Source organism: Phaethon lepturus, unplaced genomic scaffold (assembly GCF_000687285.1).
Source record: "Phaethon lepturus isolate BGI_N335 unplaced genomic scaffold, ASM68728v1 scaffold1703, whole genome shotgun sequence".
Classification (NCBI taxonomy): domain Eukaryota; kingdom Metazoa; phylum Chordata; class Aves; order Phaethontiformes; family Phaethontidae; genus Phaethon; species Phaethon lepturus.
The window spans coordinates 97,364-109,564 of NW_010528187.1; the positions used below are offsets into that span (position 1 = coordinate 97,364).

Genomic DNA, 12,201 nt, shown 5'->3' on the forward strand with positions numbered 1-12,201 from the left:
ATTTTTCTGCTCTGATAGAGGATCCTTGAATTATTAAGCTAATCAAAGGGATGGAGGGGGAAAAAGTGATTAGGAATGTACTACAGAATCTTTGACACAGTCCTTTTATTAGGAAGAACCATTCTCTAATGCCCTGTGCAAACAGATTTTATTAGGAAATCTAGAATGTGGGTTTTTCTTCTTGTTGTGTTTTCTCTTTAAGTGTACCCTGTGCAATCCATGGGACCTCACAATCCTCATACTCAATACGGAGTTTTAAACGCTGAATTAGGGGTTGTTTTTTCTTCATTGCAAACACAAACCACTGACCATGTGATTACCTAGGGATGGAGAGGGCATGTAGAATAATGTATCCCTTTAGTCATTCCCAGGTGATGCAGGGGTTGGGTTTTTTTGCTTGAGGGGGGGGGAGTGTGTGTTTTAAAAGCCCTTTAGATTTCTTTTGTTTTCATTCCAACATGCTATTCATTTTGACCTTCTCCTTCCCCAATGCTCCTGTAGACTTAATGTCCTGAACAAGAAAAATGCAATGCTGTACTTCCTTAAGCTTAATAGAGAATTCAAATAAGAATAAAAATAGCCTGGATTTGCATTAGAGGAAATATCTGGCTGGTTGGGGCAAGGCTCTGCGAGTGCCGTTGAGCTCTGATGGGTGAGGGAGCAGAGAAGAGAGAGAAGGCACTTATGCTGGGAGCAGTCGGTTGCTCTCAGAAGTAACCTGGGGCCTTGGTCACCTCCTTTTCTACTTTGCTGGGTTTCCTGGGTCCTCTGAAGATACCAGAACATAGCTGACTACTCACTGATACGGTTTTTCTGTTGTAGTCATCCCCCCATCTCAGTAGTGCTCTTGGACACTTGATATGTAGGGAGCTAGCCAAAGCTTCGTATGTCTCTGCTTGGAGATAGGTTGTGTTTTCGGTTTGTTAGGTTTTTTTCTTCTATTCAGCACTCTTCTTCAGCAGTGGGTGGAGTTCATCAAAAGTCATTACCAACTTAACCCTTTAAACCTCTGTTTCACCCTGTATTTTCACCCATAGAGACCCATCTATCAATTGAATAAACAAATTGGAGTTACCCAGGGAGAAATGAAGAAGAGGGATATTTCCTGTTCGGTATCTCCCTTGCCATATTAAAAGACTTAAGAGGATGTTGGTTTTGTCTGTGATGTGATAAGACTTGGGTCCCAAACAGCACTGTAGCGGTTAAAGCAACATGAGCAAAGCTACATACCAGCCTTTAACTGCTGAATTCCTCTCTGCTGTTTGCATACAAAGAAGGAGGCCTGAAGCCTTCTGAACTGGCTGGGTAATTATTATATATAATATTGAAAACCAGTGTAATTCAAAGACACATGCACTAAAATGTACAACACAACATGCAAGTTTTCTGTGTTCTGAATCATCTGCTCAGTTGAGCTGTTAATAGTAACACTTTAATTTACCTAAATGAGTCTGACATCAATAGCCAAGTGAAGTGGTCTGCACCTCACTTGTGGGGTTTGAGGTCAAGACCTTGAAAATGGATGTCTCTTGATGCACAGCATTAAGATAGAACAGTGGTATGGTAACATGTACGTTGGTCACTTGAAAATGTGCGTTGGAAGCAAAACATGTGATATTCCTGAGATAAGATTTCTACAAAAACATAGTTATCACTCCTAATGATGATAACACGCTAAGTTACATACTGTATATATGGGTGGCTTTGCACTGGTAGATGAATCTTCATGCACATACTAGCTAGTTCTTCACTGCTGAAATAATTTAGGCACAGCTAGAGGAAATACTTTGACATACGAATTTTCTATTTGCATGGCAACCCCTTCCCTGATACTAACTTTTCTCTCTTTCTATTAAGATTGACTGTGCAGAGCCTTCACTACCAGCCAGTCTGAAGCCGTCCAGGTCAGGCTTTGTGCAAGCTTTTAAAAGTCTTTATCAAGATTGTATAATACGGATGAGTATCTGAAAGAATTTTGTTTTGGCAGTGATCACTTAACATCACCCCAAGAAGTTCTTACATCCTCTTTGGAAAGCACTGCACCAGTAACGGGTAAGGCCTTTAATTTGGGGCACAGATGTGGGAACTTTTTGCACTGAAAGTCTTGGAAATAGATGTGCTCAAGTCTGCACCTGTACTGAACAGCAAGAGCTCTGTCTTCTGTTGCCTGACGTTATAGGCTGCCTTGTTATGCATGAAAAATCACCCAAGTGCTCACGTGAAAAAGAGGAAGATATGCCAACTTCTGTAGCAATGGAGAAAAACAACAATAAGGATCCGGCTGGTCCTGTATCAGGTACAGTAACCACTGCAGCGCGCTGGCCCTCATGCAGTGAGGAAACCGCTTGCTTCCAGCACATCTTTGAAGTGAGGAAGCAGAGTAAGAAAAATAACTTAATGACAACTTGTGATTTTTATGTTGTTGAACATAAAATTTCACTTTTGTCTGCAAGTGCTCTCAACCCTCCCTGAAACTGAGTAGGAATAAGTTTTTACCTACTCACAGGAAGCGGGTAGCATACAGCACTGCCAGAAGTAAACATGAAATAACTTAGTGAAATCTTGATGCTTGCTCAGCTGGCAAAACATTGTGTGGGTAAGAAACCTCAGGCAATTTGGGGAGGAGACAGAATGTTTTCACTGTTTTTAAAAGTTAAGTGACACAGCTAGACTAAATAACACTTTGTTCTCTTTTAAAACTGATGCTGAGGGCACAAGAACCTAGGTTGGTCAAAAGGAGAGATGAGGATAGAAGCCTTTGTGTATGGTTCTGTCTTTCGCTGTAGCCATAAACATCCAGAAGAATTACTCTTACCAGACCTATTGGTGCTTCTTCCACTTAAAAACCAAAAGCAAAACAAAACTGGAGTATGTGCACACAGTGTATTTAAGCTATTTTTAAAAAAGCTGATCGGAATAAGCAGCACAGAATACGTGTACGTGCTTGTTTATAACAATTTTTTTAACCTTGACCACAAAAAGCCTTATATTTAGGTAATTTCTTGTTTAGTTTTGTTTCTTTCTTTAGTACTCTCTTCCTGAAACCTAACTCAGTCTCCTCACTTAAATGTATCTTCTTTCTACTAATTTGCCTTTACTGATAATTTTCATATGTGGTCTGGGTGCCTTTGGCAAGGAGGAAACAGATATGCAAAACAGATCAGAAAGAGTCCAAATAGCTTTAAAGTCTGAGAATCTGCTGTCTGGTGTACATCTCTGAACAGAAAGTATTTCTAGTATTAGAACAGAGACACTGATGAATCTCCACTTGTGGTTTTTGCTAGTACCACACAATGTCTTCTAAAGGTGCTTGGGAGCCAGGTCAGATACGTAGGGCTGCTGCAAAAATCAGCAGGGACGAAAGAGAGTGCTAAGCAGAGGTTGATGGTCATGTGAAGGATGAAAAGAGAAAGCACTTCAAATCTGAAGGTGGCTTGTTTGTTGTTGTTGTTTTTCCTATGCCATTTGTTTGGTTTGCATCTGTGTGGGTGTATGACTACATAAACAGAAAAGGGGGAAAAAAACATTTCTAGATGTTCTAAAAGCTGTAAATAGCTACCAGAGTTACTGGTAAGCTAGAAATTAGTGTGACTCTTGGACTTTCTTCAGTTTCTTAAATATTTTCCTTTTAAAAACTTTTAAATACCTGTCTTGCTGGAGATTATTTTTGCCTGCTTTAAAGTTGTTCTAAATTGCAGCACTTGAAAGTCTGTGTTGCATTTGAACTGGCATCATCAGTTCCTGAACTTAGCAGTTCATCACCACTCATCTTCTGGGAAAGAGAGTTATTTTGTCAGCTCTGTCAGCACCCTGCTAGTTCAGCTTTTAGGTACAAAGGACTGTCCAAGTGTCAGACTATATTTGAAGCTTATGGATGCCTGAAATACAACAACTGTATGTGTTTCATGACCTGGTTGTGCTCAAGCTCCTCTGTGAAGGCAGCTGAAGCAGCATCTATTTCTTGACTTCATTGGATGTTCTGTAACGTGAAAGAAGAGAATTACAAATACTCATCGCTTCTCCTGTTAGTTTGTGCATGGGATTTTTTTTTTATATATTCCTGTGCTTATAGAATTCCAAATAAAAATTAATTATAAACTTTCTCTTTAAATAACAAACAAACAAAAAGAACCCCACCATGCTGGTATCAAATAATGAAATTCATTTATCCAAGGGAATGTTACTGTAACTCTTGCAACTTCAGCTAGAGCAACTACAACCAGGAGTAATACTCCCACTTGTAGACATGTAACGCATCTTAATGGGACTTTTTTTTTCCAAGCCAAACATAATTATCATCATACTTCTTCCTTTATAGTGTTCTTTGCTGCTGCCTCTCCTTCTCAATGTTCCCTCCTGGCATTTGCTCCAATTTCTTTTAGCCCTGTTGGTCCGTGGTGTTGGAGGTTTGTTTTTTTTTTTTTACTGCTACATTTGGTTTTGGGAATATTTCTCCTCAGGAATGGATGTGACCAAGAAGGAATTCTGCCCCATGATGGAAGAACACAAAACCACGTTTCAAAACGTTTTAAAGCAAGACCCGGTAAGACTCCCAGTGGCAGTGAAACATAGCACTGGTTTGGTGAGCAGTGGCAAGAAAAATACTGCAGGAGGGGACAGGCCCCTCCAGTGGTGGTGTGGCTCTTCCCTTGCTATAACTATTCTCTGATATGCCTTTAGGAGGTGGACCAGGAAAAGAAAAATAATAAAAAGCAGAGTGAGGAAGCACCAGCTGTGGTTCCCAGTAGGAAAGGTAAGAGGTTTTTGCCGAACACATTCGTGTAAGTGCATGCCTTGGTCACTTGTGTCAGGACCTGTGTAAAGAGCTGCGGAGAGCTGTCTGCCCCACACGAATTGTTATAAGGGGTGTTCATTTTAAAGAATAGTTAGCTGCAGTTAGAGACCAAAATGGATTAGCAGTGGAGAGAAGGAAAATGTTATGCAAAACCTGCTTCTCTGACCAGCTCCATCTTCCTCTAGACAGGAGAGACAACTTGGAAGTTGCAAAGGAGTTGGGATATTTGAAACAGTTCTGGCATGCCTGCCCTCCCCAAATATTTGTAAAACAGCATCCTTTATGCTAGCTAGAGTTTGGGGTAATACGGTGTAGATAAGCAGTGTGATGTTTCTACTGAACTGTGTTTAGACATCTCCACTCTTCTAATCGCCTCACCTTTTGCCTTCTGGAGTTCACTAAAAGCTAGTGATGTAAGTCACGTAACATCCCGAGCCTCTGGGCCGGGGACTTAAAACCTATAATTGATCATTCCTGTACCAAATAAATGCCATGCCAGGTGAAGCCAACTAAACAACAAACTCCTGTGGTTTTGTACAAGTGATAGTGCTGCGCTCTCTTACCAATACCAACCATAATGTACTCCAATGTACACAAATTAGATTTATTGGCAAGATAAACTTTTATTAACACTGTCAATTTTTAACAGTGGCTTCTGCTGGAACTTAAGAGACTTTCACAAGCTGTTTTTTCACTTTTGTATGAGAACTTTTCTTCTCTCTTCCCAGGGACTTCACCCACTGCAGGTGGCATTAAAGCAGATAAAACAAAGCAAAATGAGCCGTAAGTGTGTTATTTTCAACGATCACCTGCAGCTATGAATTTAAAGCTGCAGCCTATTACATGATTGTTTCTTCTTACCCTACAGTGACTCTCCTAATGAGAAAGAAGTGGAGGTAAGTCTTAACTGCTTGTATCCTTAGGTATCTCGGACAACAGAAAGATCTTGTCGATAAGCCCCGATTAACTTGTCCCATACAAAAGAATGGTGCTGAGTAGCTTAAACTAGATATATTTCTAGAAGTTGCCTTCTGAGATCTGTCTTTCCAAGCCCAATTGAAATTTTGGAGGAGATGGGAAAAGGTGGCAAATCTGAACAAAAGATTTGTCACTACTAAAATATTTGTTTGCAAGCTTGAAGGAGCATAGCTGTGACCTTGTCCCAGGCAGAATGTGCTGATTTAAGACAGTTTTTGTCAAAAGGCACAGATGGCACACTGCGTGCTGCCAGGGTATCACCTATTCTGGCTGCAGATTATTTCCCCCATCACTACAGATGGGAAGACTGGCTTTGGTGAAACGGCCCGTGTTTGCTTTCTCTTCTGTAGCTCTCCTATAACTGTTTGTGGGGTATAGTCCCAAATGTCATGTCAGTATCCAAATCTACCTCAAAAGCTTCTGCATCCCTTGGATTATTCTGAAATCTTTTCCTTTCCCACAACAGGCTGAATTTCTGAGGTTGTCTTTAGGTTTTAAATGTGACTTGTTTACTTTGGACAAGAGAGTGAAGCTTGAAGAAAGGTCTCGAGACTTGGCTGAAGAAAATTTGAAAAAGGAGATCACAAATGCTCTAAAGATGTTAGAGGTTAGTAATGGCCAAGGCTGGTAGGGTGGATAGGATGAATGGTTGTGAAAGTGTCTCACTTAACACAGCGCTTTTTTTTTTAGGATTTGTGTGTGTAATACATAATAAGCAAATCTGAACGAAATTCTTGAGTGATGTACTTGAAATATGGGAGACTTTGCATTTGAGAGGTAGCTGCCTTCTGAGTGTATTGTACGCTCAGGCAGTGGGGAAATTTTCTATTGCAGAGATGTCGGGCAAGAACCCCTATCTGCAGCTGACTTTATGCTAGGTAAGCTGAGCCTCTGCCTGCTGGAGATCTGTATCCAGGTTACACTGATCAGGATGTTGGATGCTGATCTTGTGACTCTGTGGTCCTGGATGCAACTCCTCAGCATCATCAGTTGGGTTCACCCCTCTTTCTCTACTGACAGCTCACACTGTTTTTTCTTACCAATGTGCCTCTTAGGCTTTAGTTCCTCTGTGTGAAGAAGATAACCAAGCGCAAGAGATTATTAAGAAGTTGCAGAAAAGCTTGCAGTTCCTCAGCCAGTATGCAGCCCGAGTTGCTAGTAGAGCAGAGATGTTGGGAGCTATCAATCAGGTAACTTTCCATGAAAATGTATTTTGTACAAAGTTAAAAGCTTCTAGATATAAAGGGATAGCAGTATCTGTTTGCTAGGCTTCTGATTACAGAATTCGATTTGGGAATCCTGTGTATGTAATGCAGATTGACCAGTACAGCTTAGTCCTGGCTTTCTCTTCTCAGATCACTGTTTGGTGTGTTATAAGGAATGCCAGGCACTGTGAGAGCAGCTACACTGCACTAACATTGTGCAAAAACACACAACAGAAATACGGTCCTGATTTAGAACAAACAAACAAAAAAACCCCAAACACACAAAAGTCCAGAATAAACTTTGCATCAGAGGGGTGTATACAGTGGAGAGCACAAGAATGCAATGTGGTAACAATAGTCTTGATGCTCTAACGGTATTTCTCTGCCTTGTGGAAAGGGCAGCTAATAAGCTAAATCTATGGAGGCTTACAAAGACCTGCTCAAATGTTATGTGTAATTGTGGATAATGCCAAAGAACAGCGTGAAAATATGACTTGGCAACGCTAGCAACTGCGTGGTGGCAGCTGAGACTATAGATTAGAGAAAGAGATGAGGAGGAGTTGTAAGGGCTCAGAAAATGGAGACTAATTTATTTTAGTATGAGAATAATCACTGGGGACATGAGACAGGTGTCACTTGGGCACGTGTTGGGAGATGGGTTGTGGTGAAACATTGAAAGGGCAGACAAAAATGAGAAGATGTTGCATCACAGTGATACAAGATGAGAATAGATGGTTGGGGGGGGTAGAGGGGCGGAAGACTTAAAATCTAAACATGATGCAGTTCCTCAAAGAGCAGCTGCTTTTTCTTACTGCTGTTGCACTTGCTCTATTAGGAAAGCCGTGTCAGCAAGGCTGTGGAAGTAATGATTCAGCATGTGGAAAACCTGAAGCGCATGTACACAAAAGAACATGCAGAACTTGAGGAGCTGAAACAGGTCCTGCTCCAGAATGAGAGATCCTTCAGTTCTCTTGGAGATCGAGGTAACTGAAGAGCTGCTTTGTCTTTTTCTCTTTCTAGCACCTGCCAGATAGACACTTACCTATTTTAAACTTAACATATTAGGTGGAGGGGTTATATGACTGTGTTTTCTCCTTTCCTAAAAAAAGCAATTTACTAACAGTATTAGATACAGCTCTCTGAAACTAGAGTTGTATGTAAATTGTCGTGAAGCTCTGGGCAGGGGGGACATTGCAAGTATGCAGTAATATTCTGGCTTTTCGAAAAGTTCATTGCGTGTGGTGGTGATAAGATTATTCCTTGTGAGCGGTAAATTTGGGTGCTCCCTCACACTGGAGCATTCCCAGTAGCTATTTTGAGGTAGCTGAGCTTCGACTGATCTCTACAGATGCTTCCTGCTCTTTTCTAAATAGGAATCACAGACTCCTTAAGTGCAGGTGCTCTGAATTTCCCCCTCTAAGCAGATGGTACAGTGGTCACGTTTTCAGATGGCACCGTGTACTTGTGGCTTTGCCAGAGAAGGATTAAATTCTTTTGAAAAACAGAGCACGTATTTTTAAAAACAGAAAGGGCCATCCTGCACACTGGTAAAATCCTTGCAGGACCCATCTGAATCACAGGCTGTTCCTTCCTGACTGTAGAATATTGTCCTGTAGCAGGACACTGCCTCGATAACAGAAGAATACCTTTAATGATAGCAACAGAAATTGATGCTTGTAGGGGATATATAATGTGTGAATATTATAAACTTATGTAATGAAATTGAGTTTTCAGGAAAAAAGTGTTCTCTTCTGCTTTCTGAGAGTACTCTGATACACTCTTCACTTAAACAGATACTGCAAAAAGTCAGACCTTTAGTTGTAAATAAAGCTCACTGCATTCCTGTAAGCCTTTCTGTTGTTTGATCTCTTCACAGATGAATCTACAAATAAAAAACTACCAAATTCTTTTAACTTTAAGGTAATGGCTGTTACAGCTTAACATGAAATTTCAAATGTGTTTTTAAGTGTGTGTGTGTTCGTGTGTTTGCCTTGTCATGTGCTGGTGCTCTGCTACATGCTTGACTCTGTAGTTCTCTGTCTCAAATATGGGCTGATGTTATCAAACACGAGGATATGTTTTTTTCAGTCATGCCCACCAACCTGAGGGAACTGCATGTGGTCCCACTTAGAAGATGAAGTGTTCACAGAAGCTGAAATAGCTGTGCTCTCATGCAATGGTTAAGAAATATTGTTGATGTATGGTTCTCATCAGGGCTACAGAAGAAGGGTTTAGCAGAGAGGGAGTGGGGAAAAAAAAAAAATAGATGGGAGTAATTCATATAGACCATAGGAATTCCTGTGAGCACCATTATGAGAACTGACACGCCTTCAATTTTAGTATCTTGCTGGAAGCTGTGCAGCCAGCCTCACTTCAGATGCTTAGCAGGGAAAAAGCAGTTAATGTGGAAAGATGCTGCTTTAAAGAATATGGTTTGGGCTGTGCTTATGATTTGATTTGTGTGTCACTTCAAGCTAAGTATCAGCTTTTTTTATACACTTTGTATAAAAACAGATGGTATTTTATGTGATCAGTGAGTAATCCAGTCATTCCTTGATAGTCAGTAACGCCTCTTATCTGTATAGCCATCGTCATCCCTACGAAGAGTTAGCATTGCAGCGTTGCCTAGGAGTGCTGGAAATGCAGGTATTGGGCTGCCGCTGGTAAGTAAGGGTTCCCAGGTGGTGGAGGTGCTTTACCTTCTCAAAACTGGCTCAGCTGAAGCGCGAAAATGTGGATATAGTAAGTCTGTGAAACTTCTTCTCCAGGCCCTACTCCATGAACCTGATGGAGATGAACGGAGTGATAAATTCAACAGGAGATCAAGCAATTGGTAAAGTTACTTGGACTTGTCTTTGAATAGGGTTATATATTTTTCAACTCTAACTGTGCCTGTATTAAGCAGCTTATGGAGCATCTTGAGGTATAATAATGTTTAGGCTACACATTTCCCATTAGTTTTACATGCTTCAATAGGTAAATATGAGCCTTCATGACTAAATGTTAGAGATCTTTTTTTATATTTTTTTATTAAGGGTTGAGAGTTTTAAAAAATTACCATGACTTTCTTGATGTTGAACTAAAATATGAAATGTAAGCAGCTGGCACTGATGGATCTTGGTTTGGGGTGGGGTTTTTTTGGGGAAAAAAAAAAAATCCTAATTTCAGGCAACTAATGTTGGAATTTATTTGTCTAAGGCCTACCCAAATGAGTAGGCTACTGCTGAATTTCTAATCTCCAGCTATATATCTGACAGGGGAAATTAAGGCAAATTTTGTTTAAAATATGACAGGGGACGACTAGGAGCAAAGCAAAATGAGAAGCGTCCTTCACTACAGCGGTTCATTAGCACATATTCCTGGGCAGAGTACGACAACGAACATTCTGAAACAAAGTAAGTTCAACACAGACGTCCTCCGAGGTGGGTGTGGGGGTGTGTGTAGGGTGGGTTGGTTTGTTTTAATGAACTCTTAACTGTCCACCACCTCATCAGGGCTGTAAAGTCAAGCTTTGAGCTCTGTCAAGCTGAACGCTTGATGGAAAACTTTGGAACTGTTGATGCTTGCTTACAGAAATGAGCAGTTGGAATCACCTGCTGAAGTACAAGAAGAACTGTCAAGGAAGGAAAGTATCTCTGAAAAAGGAAAATGTTCATCAAAATGGAACCTAGAGTCAGTGTAAGTTTTCTCACATCAGTCTGAGGTAAAGCAGTGTTTGGGTGGCGGACATGGGAAGAGGATGCGAAGTGGTAGCTTTGGTTTGGTGGTTAATGCCGACATCTTAAGCAAACCAACTGGGAATAAGTAATGTCAGGTGCCAGAGACTCACCCCACAAGAGATTCATTACTAATCTGAAATGGTGAGGTAGAGGAGCCTCATGCTATGATCCCACCTCTTTTGGTTACTCTGTGACAGCTGTTACAGCCAGGCCACTAGGTCATGCTAACACATACTCTTCTAAAAATGATCAAGGATTTGAGGCCTGTGCAAAACTTAACAGCAGCTTTGCACACACTGAGACACAAGTAGTTACCATGACTAACTCCAGACTATTCCAGTTAACTTCTTGGAATATCTCAAGTCAAGGAGGAGAGTGCTGTTCTCAGCAAGTATCCCTTGGAAGTTCCTTCCTTAGAGGAAAGGAGGTCTGCTGTTTCTGCAGAGAAACTGTTTTTATTCCATATGAATATCCTATGCTAAGCCTCCACTGTGAGCATTTCTGATCAAAGGGGGAGACGAGACAATTACGCTAGTGTGTAAAACTGAGAAGGCGGCAAGAACAGATATATATTGGGGTTTTTTTCATTGTTTGTTAACGATGGAGGTACTTGATGTCATGAGAAGTCTAGGATTTGGATAGTCAGAGCGAGCAAGACTTCTCCCTAACCTCAAGGAAGGCACCAAAGCCCTAGAAAACAAAACATAAGGCCAGTACTTTCAGCGCTTTCTACAAGGAAGATTTCTTGATGATTTGCAAGGCAGCTTTTGTGAGTCCCCTTCAGAAACTGTGTGTGGTACAGGGAGCAGGGGTGGTCTTATGAGTTGGGTCAGTCACCTAAACAGCTTAGCAAGAGCCTGCTTACTGAGGTCTGCATTTTAAATCCAGAATGTAAGATACCACTGTACACAGCTCCCAGTACAATAACAACCTCATCACTTTTGACAGTTAAGGATCTGCTTTAGGGTTTTTTGGGGTGGGTAAGTGGCATGGGAAGAAGGTTTACCAAGTTTTGAAGAAAAACTGAACCACTCTATGACCTTGCTGTTCTGTGCAGATGCAATTTAATGTCATCATGGGCATCCCATCTCAAGACTTCCTTTTCCAACGCTAACAAAACTCTCTGGGTTTCTGTTTCCATCCTGGTACTGCTTGCTGCTCTTACAAGCTTCCTCACTGGGCTGTCTCTTCAAAGACCAGCAGATGCAGCACCTGTAGGAACTGGGGACTCCTGGACTTCACTACAGCAACTGTTGTGGCCGTACACAGGACTTCAACACAACGGACCACCCCCCGTATAACAAAGGCTCTGACTTTTCTAGTTATACTTCTGAGTTCTGGATGACGGTATGAGAAGCTGAGATAGATAGTATATTTAAGATTACGTGTTTGGGTTGTGGATGTTTTTGGGGGAGATTGTTTGCTTTTTTAAAAGCATGACTTGACTTGAAATTGAAAAATACTTCCTTCCCCTCCCCCTTCTGACACAAGTCATCTTTCTTTA

General features: G+C 41.1%; 1 protein-coding gene across 1 annotated transcript in view; it reads left to right on the plus strand.

Annotated features, from left to right (window-relative positions):
• Positions 1–11,998, plus strand: part of LOC104618077 (lymphoid-restricted membrane protein-like) — a 36,581-nt gene extending 24,583 nt beyond the window's left edge. The window contains exons 16-28 of the mRNA XM_010283583.1: positions 4,461–4,543; positions 4,681–4,753; positions 5,524–5,578; positions 5,664–5,691; positions 6,240–6,380; positions 6,829–6,963; positions 7,814–7,961; positions 8,855–8,898; positions 9,564–9,641; positions 9,747–9,811; positions 10,272–10,373; positions 10,552–10,656; positions 11,755–11,998. Of these exons, the coding sequence (XP_010281885.1) occupies positions 4,461–4,543; positions 4,681–4,753; positions 5,524–5,578; positions 5,664–5,691; positions 6,240–6,380; positions 6,829–6,963; positions 7,814–7,961; positions 8,855–8,898; positions 9,564–9,641; positions 9,747–9,811; positions 10,272–10,373; positions 10,552–10,656; positions 11,755–11,998 (1,301 nt within the window). The remainder of the gene's footprint in view (positions 1–4,460; positions 4,544–4,680; positions 4,754–5,523; positions 5,579–5,663; positions 5,692–6,239; positions 6,381–6,828; positions 6,964–7,813; positions 7,962–8,854; positions 8,899–9,563; positions 9,642–9,746; positions 9,812–10,271; positions 10,374–10,551; positions 10,657–11,754) is intronic.
• The last annotated feature ends 203 nt before the right edge of the window (positions 11,999–12,201 follow it).